The sequence below is a fragment of the Bos taurus genome, chromosome 1, assembly GCF_002263795.3.
Source record: "Bos taurus isolate L1 Dominette 01449 registration number 42190680 breed Hereford chromosome 1, ARS-UCD2.0, whole genome shotgun sequence".
Classification (NCBI taxonomy): domain Eukaryota; kingdom Metazoa; phylum Chordata; class Mammalia; order Artiodactyla; family Bovidae; genus Bos; species Bos taurus.
In genome coordinates, this window is record NC_037328.1 from 9,458,136 (window position 1) to 9,479,193 (window position 21,058).

Below are 21,058 nucleotides of genomic sequence, written 5' to 3' on the forward strand. Positions count from 1 at the left end.
AGTTTTCTTTTCTTAAGTAGACATGGTTCTACAAGAGAATAATGTGGGAGAAATGTGGGTTTCTCTGCAAAAAAATCAAACCTAAATCTTTGCTGTCTGACTACACTCCATGTTCCTTTTAATTTCTTGATTGGATCATTTGTATGTACTTTAGAATTCTGTGTAATTTATTCTCCAATAAAACAGTGCCTATTTCATTTCTCTTTATGTGTCACATATGGCCTAATCTGAGAAATGTAAGTTCTGGATATAGGGGAATATGGGTTTAATTTCCCTTTCATAAAGGAATCTGGCTTTCATTCATTTTGTTTTCTAATTGCTTTATTATTCTTTAATTTCACTTTTCACCTAAATATTGCAAACACGTGTTATAAAGTATGAGCCTTAAAAATTGTAGCAAAGATAACCTTACAAAATATTTCCTAATCATCTGTATACGATTACAGAGCTTTGCCTCTGCAGCCAGTGTGCTCTTGGGTCATGGAGTTCCCTGTTCTGTTTCCAGGGCTTTATTTTTAGATTGTTGCTTGTAGCCATCAGCCTGAGTTTATTATGCTCTGGATTCTAATTCTACTCTGTTCTTCTATGTAATTTCCTCCCTTTTTATTAGACATTTACTACTTTCCAGATCTGGAGGTTATATCCAGGCTATATGGTGATATGGTGACAGGTTATACGGTGATAAAGTGCTGCTGTGAAACCTCAGTTTTGCCAGAGTGTTTTGAATTCACTTGAGTCTATTCCAAAATGAGCAATTTGCTTCATGTGTATGGTAAATACGTTTCTGTGCTCAAAACATAAGATGTGGAGAAAATTTCCAGGATATTCCCATGATTTTTCTACTTTATTTCATCTATCAGCAATGAAAGGTATAATTAAGAAATCAGTTCAGTTCAGTCGCTCAGTCGTGTCCAACTCTTTGTGACCCCATAGACTGCAGCACACCAGGCCTCCCTGTCCATCATCAACTCCCGGAGCTTGCTCAAATGAATGTCCATCAAGTCGGTGATGCCATCCAACCATCTCATCTTCTGTCATCCCCTTCTCCTCCTGCTTTCAATCTTGCCCAGCGTCAGGGTCTTTTCCAATGAATCAGTTAGTTCTTCACATCAGGTGGCCAAAGTATTGGAGCTTTAGCTTCAGCATCAGTCCTTCCAGTGAATAATCAGGACCGATTTCCTTTAGAATTGACTGGCTTGATCTCCTTGCAGTCCAAGGGACTCTCAAGAATCTTCTCCAGCACCAAAGTTTAAAAGCATAAATTCGTCGGCACTCAGCTTTCTTTATGGTCCAACTCTTACATCCATACATGACCACTGGAAAAACCATAGCTTTGACTAGATGGACCTTTGTTGGCAAAGTAATGTCTCTGCTTTTTAATATGCTCTCTAGGTTGGTCATAGTTTTTCTTCCAAGGAGCAAGTGTCATTTAATTTCATGACTTCAGTCACCATCTGCAGTGATTTTGGAGCCCAAGAAAATAAAGTCTGTCACAGTTTCCACTGTTTTCCCATCTATTTGCCATGAAGTGATGGGACTGGATGCCACTATCTTCGTTTTTTGAATGTTGAGTTTTAAGCCAGCTTTTTCACTTTCCTCTTTCACTTTCATCAAGAGGTTTTTTTAGTTCCTCTTTACTTTCTGCCATAAGGGTGGTGTCATCTGCATATCTGAGGTTATTGATGTTTCTCCCAGAAATCTTGATTCCAGCTTGTGCTTCATCCAGCCTGGCATTTCGCATGATGTACTCTGCATGTAAGTTCACCTTTATTAACTGGTTTAGCTTCTCATGGCATGCTCTAGTCACTACTTCCTCTTTCTATACAATAAGCGTTTAAAACACACAGTCTTGAGAGTTGAATATAAAATTTTTTGTTCTTTTTTAATAATTTATTCACTTGGGTCTTGGTTTATTTGTGCAGGATCTTTCATCGGGGTCCACAGGCTGTGAAGTGTGCAGGCTCAGTAGCTCTACAGACATGTGGGATCATAGTTCCCAGACCAGGAATCCAACCTGCATCCCTTGCATTGTAAGGTGGATTCTTTAACCACTGGGTCATCAGGAAAGTCCCCCAAAGTTTTTTTTTGTTCTTTTACTCACTTTTACTTGCTCTTTCACTCGGTCCATTGAAACATGTCCCTACATTGAGAATTATCATGTAAGACAGAGGCAAGCCTTAAGTCTTTATCTTGTACCTTTTCTGTCCATGATGTTAAAGTCATAATGAAGTGACTTAAATGAACAGTTCTGAGAAGTGATGCTTCTTGTGCCATGTGTGAATGGGAATACTTCTCTTTTCCTGCTTTCCTGTTCCTTCTTAACAGAAAGCTAGATTTTGGAGACGCAGTCCACGGGTGTCAATACAGCTTTCTGGAAAATAGATTTTGATGCGTCTAGACACTGCCCAGGCAGTAAAGAATTGCCTTACTGCCTGCCTTCTTGCTATCTTATGGACAGGTCAACATCAGGTAAAGTGTTAGGATCTTTGAGAAAGTTTTTTAAACTATCAAGAGCGTGGTTCCTATCCCTGGACTATGGGTGGAGGTAAGAATGTGACTATAGCTGTTTTACAATCCAAATGTGAGCTGTAGCAAGTTTCAAGCGAATGTAAGTTTACATTTAGAGTTTATGTTTTTAACTTGTCAAACTTTTATTATGGGCTTGTAATAATGATTTCACCTGCTGCACACATAGTTCTCCAACATAATAATTTTATTGATGTTGGGCCAGCCTCTAATGTGCTAGGGGAGCCATCTGATTTTATTTAGACTCATGATATCCGTAGTTTGCAAACAGGCTGAAGCTCTGCCTTAGAGTGGTTAATTATAAAATGTGCTAAGTGAATCTCTCCATCATGAAAGACTCCAAAAATGCTTCCTAAGCTAAAATCAGGCCGCTCAAAGAGTCAGGGCCAGATAGTCAGCTGGAAACTTAGGAAGTGGTGGAGACACAACAGTATGGCTGCCTGTGTTTTGCTGCGGTTGGAGGGAGTGCTCTGGTTCTGCTGATCTGCGTGGGACTCTGCCCCCGCCATCGATTAGATTAAACGAGGCCATGTTTTGAAAGGCTGCAGAGGCCTTGGAAACACCATAGACCAAAGCCAAGTACACAGAATCAGATGTCAGGACTGGCTGTGAGATGTGAGGTGAAAGGAAGCCAGGATTAAATTTGGTATTTACCCTCAAAACCCATAGCTGTAATCAACATGAACTGAGCTTTTTTTTTCTGTCCGGTTTGGAGCAGTGCCATACAGTGTCTTTCTTGGCCCCCAGATGAAAGGTGGAAATAGGTCTTTGCTCCGTGTCCAGAGGCAGCATTGAAAGATGTAGTTTTAGTATCAGTTGGTTTGTTTTTAAATCAAACCCCAATTCGTATTTCTCTAGGGAAAGCCTATGGGTTGTCTGCCATGGGTATGGAAAGCCAACAAGTTGAAGGTGACAGAAAATAAATATATCACACACAACATGTAATTTTTTTTTCCTTCTTAGGATTAGAAAATGTCCCCTTGTCTCCCAAATTGAGTGTCTGATTATCAGACACTAGTAATCAAGTGTCTACTAATCAGACACAAGTAATCTAGCATCTGGTAATCGGAATTTATCAAAAACTATGTAAAATTAAACTACTCGTAAGTTAAAATTATAACAACCCAAGATATCAGTGAGAACAATAAAGTTCAGTAACAATCACTGGGCCTTTATATTTCTCAGGCACATTTTCCAAGCACTTTGCAACTTTTATATCCTTTAAGCCTCACCAAATCCCATGAAGTGAGTACTATTAATGAGTCACCCAAGAAAGGAGGATGCTGACACACAGAGAAGTCTCTAAACTGATCTAAGGTCAACAACTAGGTATACTGCTTGGGGAAAAGTTAAATCCAATTTATCTGGCTCCAGAGCCCAAAATTTGGACACTATGCTAGAATGGCTTGTTAGGGTCCCTTTTCAAAGATAGTCTTGAATTTGAATCAAAAGGATATTGACACAGCTATTTATAAGGTGAAAAAAATTTATTTTCTTCCTTCTAAATTACATCACTGATATAACAGTTAGCATTTGTGTTTAGGGCTTCCCTAGTGGCTTAGATGGTAAAGAATCTGCCTGCCAATGCAGGAGACCCAGGTTCAATCCCTGGGTCAGGAAGACCCCCTGGAGAAGGGAATGGCTACCCACTCCAGTATTCTTGCCTGGAGAATTCCATGGACAGAGGACCTTGGCAGGCTACAATCCATGGGGTCACAAAGAGTCAGACAGGACTGGGTAACTAACACAAATGTTTTTAAATGGGAGTTTAAGAGTTGTATCACTTCTCTTAAGGATTTGCATTTGAATAGATATGTAGGATCCAATTACTGGGGATCCTGGTTTCCTTCACCAAGGATTCTACGTCCTGATCCCCTGTGTGTTTTTGACTCCCTTTTCAACCCCTGGCAAGACCTTCCTGAACCTTAATAATCCCAGCTGGAAAATTAGGTAAAAATAAAAACATGACCTCATTAAGAAACAGATGCTTCATGAGCTGGGCTTTCTTAAGAAAACACATGACAGAGCTCTTTGTGACATTTTTTTAGGATGTGATGCTGCGGCCCCTTGCCTATTGGCCAGTTTGGGGTCAGGACACAAGAGCTTGAAGTTCTGTTTAATTTACAGACCAAAGTTTAGAAAAATAACCCAATTTCCTTCCTGAGGTTAATATTATAAATCAGCCCTAGTTGTACAGTAATACCTGAGTTGAATAAGAAACTAAACCAACATTTTCCTGTAATGTGTCTTCACCAGGGTGTCCATTATTTCAGATTTTCTGACACCAAATTCATGTGTGAATTTAAGGAGGCAAGATGCTTTTTAAAATCTACATTGTGAATATCCAAGATGAAATTGATTTAATGAAATTCTGCCTATTCACCAATTTTAAAAAATGATTCTTGTCCAAAAAAATTACCAGGTGACTAATAGTTTGCTGTTTCTGAACTAACACTTAGACTCTTAGCCTACAGACTTTGAGCTTTGACATAATTTACCCGAAACTCATTTCCTCCGCATAATTCAAATAAACTCTTTCCTGAGGTTATTTTGTGTGATGGGCACTCATTAGCAGGACTGTCATGTTTACGACACGGTTTAATATCTATTAAGAATAGATGGGTATTTTCTACAGAAGCCCTTATAATCTACACCTGGATTTTTACTAATTTCAAACATCAAGATACAGTTGTAAGGGCTGCATCACTTGGGACATAATGAATTGGACCCCCACATCACTGTAAATTTCACTCTGACTTCTGTAATACTTTTTAAAGAAATTTAGTGTATGAATGCCGTTAACAAACTCACCCACTGCCTAACAGTGTTTGGTCTGTAACTGTGTTGGGATTTTACGTGAGAAGTGGCTCCCAATTACATCACTCAAGAATTAAAGGTTCACCAAGAAAGATAGCATTGTAAATAAGGTTGCTTAACTTAGTTAAGGCAAACAAACCGCTCTTCAACCTTTTGCACGTCTACTGATTACAAATGGTTCCATATATAACTGCTAATGCTTCCTTGAAGCAAGACTTTGGAACCTCTCCTTTAAACCCAGATCTTGAATTGTGGTCGTTAATCCATATCAGCCTTGCCCCCTCACTAGGATTTTTCACATCCTGTTTTAGTAAGGGAGCTTGGTAGAACTTCCTCAAATCTCTTCCCTTACCTTTCAAAACTGCCTTGAATCTTAAATTCACTTTTTTCCCATACTTGGCCTAGAGAAAGAAATGTCTCTGTCTTTCCAAGGGAAATAATTGCCTTTCTCTATGACTTTCTGGATCCTATCTCCCTGACTCTTTCTCGATCTTGCGCTAAGTCACTTCAGTCGTGGCCAACTCTGTGAGACTCTATGGACTGTAGCCTGCCAGGCTCCTCCATCCATGGATTTTCCCAAGCAAGATTACTGGAGTGGGTTGCCGTTTCCTATTCCAGGGGATCTTCCTGATGCAGGCATTGAAAGTGTGTCTCCCATCTCCTGCATTGGCAGGCAGGTTTTTTACCACGAGCACCGCCTGGGAAGCCCACCCTTCAGCTAACTCTGGTTTGCATTGCTCAAAAACCCATCATAAAAAAGCCTTTTGATGAAAACAGTACATTATTTTAGGAGATGTCAACATTTTCTCTGACACTGTTTTATCCTCTGGAACACATGTGTTTAAATCTCAGCTTCATTAATCCTGCTCAAGGCTGCTTGTGGGAGAAGCGATTAATCTCTAATCCATGCCTGTCATTTTGCACATCTCACTGGATGATTTAGGAACAGATTCTCACTGGAAAAGGCCATCAGTGACATCATGATAAATTCTGGTCAAGCCCTTCACAACATCCATTTAAAATGTGTTGTTGTCAGTTGCTACAGAACATTCGAAATTTCCTAGGTTCCAGGCTTTTCTCTGTTAATAAGCATGTGGTCCCTAATGTGAGTGTCCCTTGAAAATAACTTATGCTTTTATCTGTATCTTGCCATTCTAAGGCTCAAAGATACGGGATGATTTCAGGCTGACGTAAGGTGTCCTAGCTTAATGATGAGAGGAATCACATTTGAGAATGCCGTTTCTTTGGCTGTCCACAGCCTTTAGTATGCCCGTCACGTCTCTCCTGAAGAGTGTCCGGACATCCCGCACATTGTTCTTCCATTTCAATCCCTCTCCAGCTTCTGAAGGGAAGTCACATGGGTCTCTCACTGTGCCCTGGATCCAGCTCCTGTGGCACTGGCTGCCTGTTCCTCTGGTGCTGAAACGGTCTTCACATTGCCCATGATTCTCCTTGTCCTGGGGAGAGCATTCCTCTCCCAGCCAGCTGACAGGCTTTCTTCATGGAGAACAGAGCATTCATCCTCACTCCAAGGAGTCTGTCTCTCTCAGTTGACCCGCAAGCAGTCCTTTCTGACTGACTCTGGGAGATCTTATAAAATTCATTTTTCCTTTCAGCTCTTGCCAAAGTGGACCTCCAATTTGTTCATGCCCAGAGTGGCTGTCTTTTCTAATAACCATATACCTATATTTTCAGCAACAAGTTATCACATGGATAAATTAGAAATTCAGAGGCCAAAGAGTCTGCCAAAAGATTCATTTAAAAAGACCAGAGCATCTTTATCTTAAAATAAATTGCTTTGCTTTCATAATTGATATTTAACACACAGGCATCGCCATTATGTATAAAAGAAAAAAATAGAGGTAGTTTCCTTGACCCCCTCAAAGTGAATTTGATGTTTACCATGTGGCTTGTATTTAAATGAAATATCTAAAATTTAGCATCCAGATGAAGTGAGTATCTCTTGAGGCAATAATACACATGCATATGAATAGTGCTTTTATCTAGATACATTGGGAGGAAAAGACTATTATTCTATTGAAAGTGCTAGTCACTTAGTCGTGTCTGACTCTCTGTAACCTAATGGACTGTAGCCCACCAGGCTCGTCTGTTCATGGAACTTGCAGGCAAAAATACAGGAGTGGGTAGCCATTCCCTTCTCCAGGGGATCTTCCCAACCCAGGGATCCAATCCGGGTCTCCTGCACTGCAGGCAAATTCTTTACTGTCTAAGCCACCATTTCTCCATTAAATAAATATAAATGTCTTAGGAAACAGAGTGCAAAAATCACATTTTTTGATGTATAAAACCTAGATTCATAATACAGAGGTTCCCTTGGGCCACTTTCTCTACTATGCCAGGGTGGGAAAAACTCAAGTGTGAAACCTCCACATTAATCCCACTATCCCACTGATAAACTTTCTACATTCTCAACAAGTATTTGATGTACTAAGTAACTTTTAGCAGTTTTGAATAGGATGTGAATGAAAGGTACTATTTTTCTGTGGGTGCGGTGAAACTCAACATACCACCCAAAACTTGGACGAGCTCCTGCCAATCTTCTTTTGCATATTATTTGGAAGGTATTTTATGAACTACACTGTGAGTTTATGCTGCTGACCAAATAGAACGTGAGTGGTGGTAAGAGGGTTTCCCACAGAGAACTGACTAGCTGAGTAAATGCTATTGAAGTAAATAACTGTATAAATAGCATCAAAATGCGAAGCTTAGAAGGTCACTGAGCCCTGGCCACTTAATTTCAACCACAACAGCAACCAGCTGCTCAGTGGACAATTTTGTTATGAGGTGTTAGTGATTTAACAAGTTGGCCCCAAGTAGTTGGAATTTGGCGTGAAAAATTTCATCTCTGTTGGGTTTTACTGCTGCACACTGGACTTTTTCTTGGCAGAATGGTCAAAGTTCCTGCCTTTGGTATTCAGGAACTCAAGGAGAATGCAGTAATCGCTTTTCTATGGTATTTTCCACTTTTTTTCTTTTTGGTGGTTTGTGTAGGGTTTTAAAAGCTTTGCAAAAAACACTACACTACTAGGATGTCTTGTTTACTGTTTAGAATCTCTCCAATCTGAATTTTACCACTGAAGTATATGCACCACCATGTGCAAACTAGATAGCTAGTGGGAAGTTGTTGTATAACTACAGGGAGCTCGGCTGGTGCTCTGTGATGACCTAGAGGAGTGTATAAATAGGAGGGTGGGAGGGAGGCTCAAGAGGGAGTGGATATATGTGTACTTATAGCTGATTCACATTGCTGTATGGCGGAAACCAACAAATTGTAAAGCAACCAACTATTGTAAAGCAATTATCCCCCAATTAAAAAACTAAAAACTAAAAAAAAAAAACCAACCCCAGTATTTTAAATGTATTGTAGAATGTATTATACCTTTAGACTATGTGAAAAATTAATCCTATGTAATAAAAAAATTTTAGTCAGATTGTAAAAATGGGCTTATGTACTCTGTGGAATAATAGCACGGTAGAACGGGAGCACCAGTGTGGGGTCACAGACAGTATGTTTGGTAGACTTAAGCACAAACACCACCTGAGTGGTTCTGGACAATCACTTCCCTTCTTAGTATTTGTTTTCCCTCCAACGGCTAACACTTGGTGAGAGTCATATTGGTGCTTTAGGTATTTCTTAAATGCAAATGGGTATATCCTCAATATATACCATTTACTCGCAGAACTAGTGAACATTCACAACTTACTGAATAACGGAAAGAAATGAAAGAGTGACGCAAGCTAACATTTGCATGAAACCAGGAAGTTGCTAAGTTCACTTCTTTCTTTTCTCTTCTAGTCATCTCTTATATGGCTACCTATTTACGTGGCCAAGAAAATGGAAGTCCCTGACCTTCAAATACCAGTATTAAGTGTTTGTAACTTGCAGAACATAGAGTTAAATATAGATTTTCCAGCAGTGGCTGGTGGGGAGTAGGGGGGTGGGGAATGCTTTCTGATCTCATGGGGCTTATAGTTGAGCACAGAAGATGGAAAATTAACAAGCATTCAAAATAATATGTTGTGAGGACTATGACATAATCCCACAGTTGCCTTGCAAATTCTAGATTCTAAATAAGGTCTGTTTCTACATATTCTTGAGCATGTGTGATCCAGATGGATTATGGGAACATCTCGTCTCGTGTAATTTTTCAGTTTTCCCCAGAATGTTCACCAAAAGTGACCGCTCTGATGACATCCAGCTTTAATTTCCCTAGGGGGCGTCCAGTCTCTGTGTGAAAAAGCAGTTAAAATGAACTCATGTACAACTGGGAAGAGAAGAGTCAAGTGCTAGTTTAATTGCCACAGAAAAGTAGATGTGCAAAAATCGCTCATTATTTGCACTTCATCTATCCTGTCTTTCAGGACATCTGCTTGGCCTCTCCCATGACGATTCCAAGTTCTGTGAAGAAAATTTCGGCTCCACGGAAGATAAGCGCTTAATGTCTTCCATCCTCACCAGCATTGACGCATCCAAACCCTGGTCCAAATGCACCTCAGCCACCATCACAGAATTTCTGGATGATGGTCACGGTAGGTACAGCTCCACAGGCTCAGAGACAACACCTCATTGCATCCTCCTGGTGTTCACCTTGTCCTCTAAGACAATGGTTGCTGAGACAGTGTCAGAAAAAGAAACAAGGGGGTCTGTCTACTGGTATGGAATGCCAACATCCTTGGTGGCATTATAGCTATGGTATTTTTTGCTTTTGAATTGCCAAGTTCAAAGAGAAGCAGTGTGGGAGACCACACAGAAGGCCTCGCTAGTGCCCTGAAAGCCTGGCTTTTATTCCCTCTTTCACCACACCAGCCTCCTGTGAGAATGTTGGCATATATCTCATTTCCCTGTTATTAATAGGACTCTCAGAATTATTTGTTACATGCTTATTATAAAGATATGGTTAGAATATAAGTAACAATTCTGTCAGATTCTCTTTATGGCAGCATAAAACCAAGAAAGGAAGCTCCATAGATCTACATTCACTACAAGACTTGGCTTCACCCTGGCAGCCTGTTTTCATGAACGTGGGGTAAAAGCTGCAGAAACAGAAATAGAAAATCAATCTGAACCATGAGAAAACTGTTTAAGAACTTCAAAAGAAAATCTTTGGCTTTATCCTCTAATTGGAGTTCAAGAGCACAGCATACTTTATTAAGGTCTATTAAATCTAGGATTAGTGCTGTAAATTATATCAAAATACCAAGGAAGCCACAGTTTTTAGAAATAATAAATTCTGACCCTGAAGTAATCTTTGAAACAAGCTATTGCTAATTTCCTAGCATCCCTGTTACTTTAAAATACTGGAAACACAGGCAAATAGATGAGATAAATTTGGAAGAGATTTTCAGAGACCACAGAGTTCAAGTTTCTTATATCACATGTGTGCGTGCTCGGTCACTTCAGTCCGTTCCTACTCTTTGACACCATGGACTTTTTTGCGACCCTTTGGACTGTCACCCACCAGGGTTCTCTGTCCATGGGATTCTCCAGGCAAGAATATTGGAGTAGGTTGCTACTTCCTTCTCCAGGGGATCTTCACAACCCAGGGACTGAACCCACCTCTCCTGCATCTCCTGAGTTGCAGGCAGATTCTTTACCCTCTGTGCCACCTGAATGGACACATTCCCATTCCCTTTTCTTTCCTCTTAAAATTTGTTTCTTTCTAAAACTAATGGTTGAAGTAAATGGGACAGAAATTCTTGATCATGATAATGTTCACAAATTTATCTCAGGATATGGTTCAAAGCTGGATAAAGAGAATCTGGGGTAACTGTTTTTCCCTAGTTCCACAGCAGTTATAGTCTGATATTTTTGTAATTTCTTAGTGAATTTGCCATCTTGAGCTTTGGCTACATAATTACAAGACAATTAGTAAATTCAGTTATTTTCAGACAAAAGGAAATTCTACTATATAGCCTTTTGTTGTCTTATAGCCAAAATGTTCACAAACTCATTTTTGCTCTGTCAATGGTGAATTGATAATGCTTTAGCTACTTTCGACTATTTAAATTTCCTGTTCCTGAAAACAATACCTACCTAGCTTGCTTTAAAATTTCCCTTAACACAAAATAACTGTTCTTTGTTAGTTGAAAAGATGGCCTAATATCTCAAAGATTTAGAAACAGTTTCAAGAATCGATGTATTAGGTTTATCCTAGACTAATAATAAAGTGGTAATTTTCTTTTTAGTTAGCTCAGTTTAAAATGCTGAGTAAATGCAGAGTCCTGAGATAGATGCTTACCTAATTATTTGCCTACCTACATTGATCAAGTCCATATCTAATAACATTTCTTCTTAGGTGAAATCTTAGTTTCCACTCTTAATGTTACTTTTACTGTTTTGTTTTGTTTTTTCAGCTTTTGTGAATATGGAATAACATTAATATTTTATTTTAGCATCCCACATTACACATTCCAAAAGGTTGAGCTAAACTTTGAATCACTAAATGAACAGATTTAGTTGCTAAGGCAGCAAATACTTATGGCTAAAATGGGACCAACATTTTTTTTTCCTGTATAAGTATTAGGTCAGCTAATTACAATGCTGTGCAAAATCTTGTTCCTTATTGCCATATTTCTGGAATGATTCATTTATTTCATGTTTGTGGAATTCATGATTTTACTTTCCATGCAGTAAAGATGCTTCCAGTATTGTTTTCACCTTCTAAATCTCATTTCTGTATTTAAAAGAGTCTACACTCAGATTTAAAAAATTTTTACAACAAATTTTATACATCTTTCTGCATGTGCTCCAAAGGATCTCCTGGTAGATAACCACCAAACCGTACTTTTACTAGAAATAGATCTCATTCATTTGCACTGAGAAAATCTTATCTAACTTTCCTATCTATATGTTAAGTAAATAAATAAATTTCATTACCAATATTTGTTGGACAGGAAATTCTCATAATAGTCATTAATTCATTCATTTCATCAAAACCTAGACTCTCTCACCTTTGAATGTTGAGTAAGCAGTTTTGTATTTTAGCTAACGCTTCAACCCATCTCCGCCCCCCAAAAGAAAACTGATTTTGTGATGAGGGTCAAAGAAAGGCACCGTAGCTGTGACACAGTGGCAAGATTAATTATATTCATTTCAAACCTAACCTAAGCATGCTCAGTCATGTCCGACTCTGCAACTTCGTGGACTGTAGCCCACCAGGTTCCTCTGTCCATGGGATTATCCCAGCAACAATACTGAAATGGATAGCAATTCCCTTCTCCAGGGGATCTTCCCAATCCAGGGGTCAAACCCGAGTCTCCTGTGTCACATGCGGATTCTTTACCGCTGAACCACCAGGGAAGCATTCATTGAAAAACAGATACAGAATCGAAGCTGCAGTACTCTATGTAGCACTGTCATTTAAGCGTCACTTTAAATACCTTAATAACTTTTAGAGTGCAACCAAAAACTGACTTAGGTCAATTCAACTGAGAATGTGGTGATAGGAATTAGTCAGCAGGATTTTGAGATGGTGGCGGTTCTGACATTTCAACTTCAGAGCTTAGGAGAGAATCAAGGGGACCATTCAAGCCCAAGGCAATGGAAAGACAAACAAAAGCAAACAAACGCACGTCTTTGTTAGAAGATTAAGCTGATGTCACGAAACCATATCATCAAACCTTCCTTTTCCATCTACTACTTGCATGCAGAGCCCATTCGTTCACATGCAGTAGGAATGAAAGGGTTCTGTTTTTCTGTTTTGATTTTCTAGGCCACTAACAATTTAGGGCTTCCCTCATAGCTCAGTCGGTAAAGAATCTGCCTGTAATGCAGGAGGCCCGGATTCGATTCCTGGGTTGGGAAGATCTCCTGGAGGAAGAAATGGCAACCCAGTTCAGTATTCTTGCCTGGAAAATCCCATGGACAGAGGAGCCTGGTGGGCTACAGTCAATGGGGTCACAAAGAGTCGAACACAACTAAGCAACTGAGCATGCATGCATGCACAGTACCTAGAAAATTCATTTATATAATTGCTTACCTGTCTCCTTCCCACCTCCAGCAATGCTGGAGAAATGAGTTCTTAGAGTACAATTTAATTTGTATCATTTGTTTTTAAAATTATTAGCCATAAGTAACTAGACATGTGTAGCACTCTACCACTGCCAAATTTAAATTTATTAATATTGAGTGCTTTCTGATTTAGTTCCAACAAGAAATGCACAGCAATTAGGTTATGACTGACAATTCAGTTTGCACACTGTAAAGTAACTGGGCCTGCAAATTTGTGATTCAGAAAGGAAGAAGTCATGTCTTATGGGAGACCCACAACCCCAGCCTGGCCAAGATACTTGTAACTTTCTGTAGTGTTTATACAGCCTAGCTCTAGGCAAATTGGCTTAGGAGTATGATCCTCAAAAATAAAGGTAAGCACTGGCAGAGAAATTGCTTAGCAAAAGCAAGTTATTAAATTTCCTTTCTCAAATGCTTAATAATCTTGAAGCCAAAAATAATAGCCGTGTCCTCTGGATCCCTGAGTCCCCAGTGCCAGGTGATGAGAAAGGGCCACTGCCAAAGCAGATACAACTCAAGCACACCCAAGATACAGGCTGCTAAGGAAAAGCTATAGACATCTTTTAAAAATTCATATTTAAAGAACTAATTTGCAGCCACTTACTGAACACACAACTTTGGAGGAAAACTGGTATTAAAAGCCATTCTCTTAATCCTTTGGAAGTATAGACAATAGAGGTCGTAATACGATGTTAACATTTGGTTTTTAAGGTCTTACGAAATTCAAAGCCCACTATGGTAGCCTCTTGATTTTTCACAGTAAATATGTTCTTTAACAGAGTTTGCAAGTAAGACATGAATTTTAAGTCCACAGTGACCTGTTTAAAAAGCTAATCTTCATCCTCAAATACAGGGAATTTTTAATCGAAATTTCCTTGGCATAACATCTGCTAAACAGTGTACTAATGCTTCTCACACTTTCACAAGCAGATCTCGTGAATTACTTTGAATTACTTTGGCACAGTAATGACTGTGCCTTTGTCATCGCCCGTTAGTTTAAGGGCCTCCCTAGTGATTTCCCTTTAGCTCAGACGGTAAAGAATCTGCCTGCGATGCAGGAGACTGGGATTCGATCCCTGGGCCAGGAAGGTCTGCTGGAGAAGGGAATGGCAATCCACTCCAATATTCTTGCCTGGAGAATCCCATGGACAGAGGAGTCTAGAGAGCTATAGGCTGAGCAACTAACTACTGAGTCACTGACTCAGTGGTAAAGAATCCTCCTGCCAATGCAAGAGATGTAGGTTTGATCCCTGGGTCAGGAAGATTCCCTGGAGAAGGAAATGACACCCCACTCCAGTACTCTTGCCTGAGAAATCCTGTAGACAGAGGAGCCTGGCAGGCTACAGTTCACAGGGTCACAAATGGGTCGGAAATGACTTAGGGACTAAACAACAAGCAACAAGTTAGTTTATCCATCATTGAACCCATGATGCATCAGTGTCTCTTTTAATGTTAGACATTCAAATAAAGACCTCAAAGAAGAGTTGCAAGACCACAGAGGGATGATGATAAAGAAATGAGTTTGTAGTGTTATGAGAGTTCTTTGAATGAGTTTCATTAAGAATATTAATTTATTTCTCCTAGGCCAAGAATATTTGGGCCATTGTGTGTGTGTGTGTGTGTGTGTGTGTATGTGTGTACGCTCTACTTGGTTTGCAGGATCTTGGTTCACTGACCAGGGATGCAATCCAGGCCCCTGGCAGTGGAAGCATGAAATCCTAACCACTGGGCCGCCAGGGAATTCTCTATTTGGGTCAATTCTTAATTTCATCATGTGTATTAAAAAGGAAGAGAAAACAGAAATAACTACAGTGTTAGAAATAGGGGGGGAGCGGGGAGAAAAAGAACAACCTACCTTCATCTGATAATTTTCATTAATCATTAATATGAAAGATAGACAGTGGCACCAGTCAGATACAAAAAAGAAAAATTTTTCTGCTCCATTTCTTGGAGACTTGGCATACTTTCCATCACCCAAAAGTGTACTTTATGGCCATGGGATATGACCACATTATTCCTTTTATTTGTTCATCACAAATCACTGAGTCTTACTTTTTAAACTTTTCACCTTACTGAAAGCATTTAATTTAACATGGATAGTGAAAACAAATTTGCGGTATGCACACATTTTCATTGTCTTTACACAGAATGTTAAGACAAAAGGAAAGAAGGAAGGAAAAGAGATGGGGAAAGAAAAGGGAAAAAGAACTTGGCAATTTTATGGAGCAAAATAAATAGACAAAATGTTGGCAGTGAAGTCCAGATAGGATTTCAGGCTAAGATAAATTTTAAAATATGTAAAGAGATGGTTGAGAATAAAAGTAATAGAGATTAAGAAAAGTCAGCAATAGACTGAACACTTTTAGAGGTCAATATAAATGGTATTAAAAGAGTGATCAATTTCCTTGCTAACCCCTCCCCAAATTGTACACATTTTTTAGATGAAAGATGTATATCCAATCCACTGTTACTCAGATCTTAAATATTTCATATCGTGAGACTCAGGATCAAACTGTATTTTGATTTTTTTATTCTTGTTCCCTGGCACCAGTCTGCCATTTGGTAGTGCTGTCTATATCTATTTTATCGCCAAACGACACGTCAACATATAGATGAAATCGATTGACTGTAGATTTCAGTGTTATCAGCAACTAATGCAGCAACAAATCCTGATGTTGAGAACATTCAAGTCATAAGTAAAGGCAAATCTGAATAAAGCTTTTTTTTTTTTTTTTTAAGCAAGAACAGCTCGTCTCCAACTGACCTCTAACGGAAAACCACAGAACTAAATATGTTTTTTCTTTTTAATAGTCAAGCAAATATGTTATGGTTCAGTGGGTAAAGAATCCACCTGCAGTGCAGGAGACACAGGAGACACGGGTTCGATCCCTGGGTCAGCAAGATCCCCTGGAGAAGGAATTGGCAACCCACTCCAGTATTCTTGCCTGAAAAATCCCACAGACAGAGGAGCCTGGCAAGCTACAGCTCAAAGGGTGGCAAGCAGTCAGACACGACTGAGCACGAGACATACATGAGCTTAAATAAAGAGGGCCCACCTCCTGAAGCCTCCTTTGTTGTAAGTCAATTTCCAATTACCTTGTCCATTTCTTTTCACAAGTCATCTGCCGGGGAGGTTGAAAGGGTGTCAGTGACATATCCGTGGGGAGGTGATGAGTTGTTTTGACTTGAGGAAAAGCAATGTCGACCCATGCCACAGGCACCCACGCATATTAAATACTTTCCAGCTGATGTTTAGTTACAGTGTTACAGTCTGTGATTTTCAGTGGGAAAAAAAAGATTCGTCAAACAGTACTTTTGAAGATCTGGAAAGCATTCTTGATGCTTCAGAAATCTGTTGACAGTCTTCTACCATCATCAACCCACTAAGCATTCTCTGCTTTACACAAGGCTCTTTTTTATGCAGCAAGGAAGATAATGCTCTTCCTGGAGTCCAAAGGGCCTCATCTCACTTTATCTTCTAAACAAAGCTTAGTGAGGTTTTACTACCATTCCTTCCTATTGACTTGCTGTTGATGTTTTTCTTTTAACTTGATGTTTTCCTCCCAAAGTTCTATTTGGCTGGATAGTACATTTTAATGCTTTTTCTGGCCTACCTTAAGAAGCTTTACCTCCTCAAAAGTTCTGGCTTAGAAGTTAAATAGGAACTTTGCTCTTTATTCATTTTCATATAATGCCTCCATCACAGATTGACAAATTTCAAGGTATTCGCTTTGAAGAAACTTGAGCGTAGTTGTAAAAACATTTGCAGTGTACTTAAAATGTGCTGAATGTTCCATTTCTCAGTGGAAAATAGGATTTAAACATGGTTTTCTTTTGTTGGATAAAAAGAATAACTCGAAATAAATCTGAAATGTTGTTAAATATGTTGGGCATAGTACCAGTATGATTGTTTTATGTTTTTCTGGTCACTCCTTAATAGCTCTGTGAGCTAATTTTGCCCCTCCAGTGTCACAGTGAGAAAAGCAACATTTCATAGATCTTGAAAATAAATTAGGGACAGTGAACTAATTTGGCCAAGAACACTCAGCCATTTAGTGTTTTGCCAGAATTAAACTTTAGACCGGGTGTTTCTACCATTAGGCCTGGCGTTACCGTTTAAAGGATTCATACACATGCCTGCCCTTTAGCAATAAAATAAGCAGCCTGTCCACATGGTAAGCAGAGTCAGGTTTGTATATGATGAGAAGAGCAGGGTCTGAGCATAAAGCCCTGATAGCTATGAGACCTTAGGTAACTGATCCTTAGGTCTTCAGGTTCCTTGGTTTCCTTATCTGCAAAATAAAGAAAATAATGCTCGAGTTGACCAAAAATTCTGTCCCAGTTTTTCCATAACATCTATAGGAAAAAAAACAAATGAACTTCTTGGCCAACACAACAGAATCTGCTACGTAGAATTCTCGTAAAGATTGAATAAACTGATACATTTAAAGAACTGAAAAGAGTGTCGTGCTAAGTCGCTTCATTCCTGTCTGACTCTTTGTGACCCTGTAGACTGTAGCTCACCAGGCTCCTCTGTGCATGGAATTCTACAGGCAAGAATACTGGAGTGGGTTGCCGTTCCCATCTGTAGGGGATCTTCCCAACCCAGGGACCAAAACTGGGTCTGCTGCATTGCAGGTGAATTCTTTAAACTTTTGAGCCACCAGGGAAGCCCAAAACGAGTGTCAGTGTGTAACAAATATTCATCATTGTTAGTGTGTAAATAATCAGTGTGTCGGAGAAAGCAATGGCACCCCACCCCAGTACTCTTGCCTGGAAAATCCCATGGATGGAGGAGCCTGGTAGGCTGCAGGCCATGGGGTCGCTGAGGGTTGGACACAACTGAGTGACTTCACTTTCACTTTTCACTTTCATACATTGGAGAAGGAAATGGCAACCCACTCCAGTGTTGTTGCCTGGAGAATCCCAGGGACGGGGGAGCCTGGTGGGCTGCTGTCTATGAGACAGAGTTGGACACGCCTGAAGTGATGTAGCAGTAGCAATCAGTGTGTAAATCCTAAAATCAAGTAAACAGAAAAATACTGAAACTGATAGACAATATGTAAGCTCCTATACAAACTGAGGAAATTAACGGAGTTAACTCACTCAGAAGGAATTTCTTAGGGAAGCTTTCTGGGAAAGGAGAGGTGTATTTTAGCTTCTGAGTTTGCACTGTCTTTGTGTCAGCTTCTACTGACTCCCCACTCCCTTTCTGATCCCCCTCACCACTGTGTACTCAGACACCCTCCAAAGACCCAACAAATACCAATTGTACTCAACAACCGACACAAAGGGGAGAAAAGGAGGTGAAGAGAGACAAAATGGGCTCAGTCCCAAGTTATCAGAGATATTTTCCTTTCTTTTCCCACTGCTCTAATGCATGGTGCCTAAAAGCTCTTCATTAAAATTTTTCAGTCTAAGAGAAAGACTTGACTTACTTTGCTTCCTTCAGTTTATCAGGAGCCCTTGAGGGGTGGATCTGGGTCATTTTTCTGTATTCCCAAATATCTGGTGTGTTTGGTAGAACACGGTACCTGCTAAGCAGATGCTTATTGAGTGCAGCAATGACCAAGTGCAGCAATGACCATTGTTCTTTATTTATGGAATTAATGGAAAGGTGACATGGATGAGTGCATGAAAAAGAGGCAAGAATTGGGGTTGGTAGTGGACAAAGGGGCATAGAAAGGGCGCAAGGACAAACTCTGTTTCTCAAAGTTGTAAACGCAACTTTTTTGTTGTTGTTCTCGTTGTTGTAACACCCAGGTGGCACCAGTGGAAAAGAAGCCACCTGCCAGTGCAGGAGATATAAGAGACACGGTTGGATCCCTGGGTCGGGAAGCTCCCCTGGAGGAGGACATGGCAACCCACTCCAGTATTCTTGCCTGGAGAATCCCATGGACAGAGGAGCTTGGCGGGCTACCGTCCATGGGGTCGCAAAGAGTGAGACATGATTGAAGTGACTTAGCACACAGCATACACATTGTTATTATACCCACTTTCTGATTTCTGCTAGGTCCATCCCAGTTTCTTTTAGTCCCTCAGCACGATGGTTATTTTCACAGCTAATTATTGCAAAATTTTATTTAATCAAACAAAATTCACTGCCGTCATTATGATACCATCATTATGGATACCCCAGGGCACATCATCCATCAGAAATCCTGGTGAGTGTTGGCAAGTTCATGGAGGTGCCCAGCCTTGTCCAGAGAGTCCCCTCACCGGGGATCTGTGGATGCAATGTGTCTCCACACCAGCTGGAGTCTTGCCTCTTTAGATCCATCATTTTCAAAGTTGGAAACAGAAATGCAGAACAGTGGCCAATCTGGGTTGTTCTTGTAGGTAACTGTTTGCTGGACCTACCACGAAAACAGATTCCCGGGCCCGAGGAGCTCCCAGGCCAGACCTACGATGCCAGCCAGCAGTGCAACCTGACCTTCGGGCCAGAGTACTCGGTGTGTCCCGGCATGGACGTGTGTGCCCGCCTCTGGTGTGCCGTGGTGCGCCAGGGCCAGATGGTGTGTCTGACCAAGAAGCTGCCGGCCGTGGAAGGAACACCATGTGGGAAAGGGAGGATCTGCCTGCAGGGCAAGTGTGTGGACAAAACCAAGAAAAAATATTATTCGGTAAGTGCTTTTCTTGTCACGCAAGGCCTGGAGCCTCAAGGGCTGAAGTACATTCCTGTGACATGTGGAGGGGACTGTCCCCAGAAGGCTCTGTTTCCTAGTTAAAATATTTTTCCTTGAGGGATCTATTTACCGCTTCCTCTTTTACCTGGAGGAGTCATCCTCAGCTGTTAATTACTGGAGAAAATGCCAGTCTCGGGTTATACCAGTAATAAATAAGTAGAGAGCCCAGATTCTGTCTCATTGAGACCACAAGTAGGGCCCCCAAGTCACCACTTGGGAGTTTGCTTTCAAACTGCTCTTCAAGTTATCAGAATACATTTGTTTAAATTCAGGAAGGGAATCACAGTAGAGCTGACAGATGATCCTCAGGAATACTTGGTCAGCTCCAAAATGTTCCTGGTCCCCCTCATGGTGTGCCTGCTACATGCATAGTTGCTCAGTCCTGTCCGACTCTTTGCAAACCCACGGACTACAACCCGCTAGGCTCCTCTGTCTGTGGGATTCTCCAGGCAAGAATACTGGAGTGGGTTGCCATCTCATTCCTCAGGCGATCTTCCCAACCCAGGGATCAAACCTGGGCCTCCCACCTTGCAGACGGATCCTTTAACCATCTGAGGCAACGGCAAGTCATCCAACTTCAGTAACTAAAGTAGCCACATCTGCTGTAGGAAGGCACCCGACCTCCCTCCCTGTATAACCAGTCCAGCTTCACGTCAGCTCCCACCACCTTCATTGTCAAGCAAAGCATTGGTTCCTTCTCACTTGCAACATTTTCAGAGTCCCTGGAAGACCTTTGCCATCGGCTCATTGCTTGTTCCTTTCAAGGCTTACCACCCAAGCTACTAGTCTCAGATACCCTGACACAGACACCCTGAACCATGCAGCCAGAGGAGGTTGTTCAGGAATGTCCTTGACAAAGGAGTTTCTAATATCTTCCTTTTGGCGTCTCTTGGCTTCCTGCTGCAGCGTTTCCAGAGGAATCAACCTGGGATGTCATAACAGGGCTCTTCATTCCCTGTGGTGTTGGTCCATGTGATTGGGTGCTGTTAGTATCTGT

At 40.6% G+C, this 21,058-nt stretch overlaps 1 protein-coding gene across 2 annotated transcripts in view; it reads left to right on the top strand.

Annotated features, from left to right (window-relative positions):
• Window positions 1-21,058, top strand: part of ADAMTS5 (ADAM metallopeptidase with thrombospondin type 1 motif 5) — a 50,307-nt gene that overhangs the window by 17,118 nt on the left and 12,131 nt on the right. For both annotated transcript variants that reach the window (XM_024993812.2, NM_001166515.1), the window contains exons 3-4: window positions 9,727-9,894; window positions 19,715-19,998. In XM_024993812.2, the coding sequence (XP_024849580.1) occupies window positions 9,727-9,894; window positions 19,715-19,998 (452 nt within the window). The remainder of the gene's footprint in view (window positions 1-9,726; window positions 9,895-19,714; window positions 19,999-21,058) is intronic.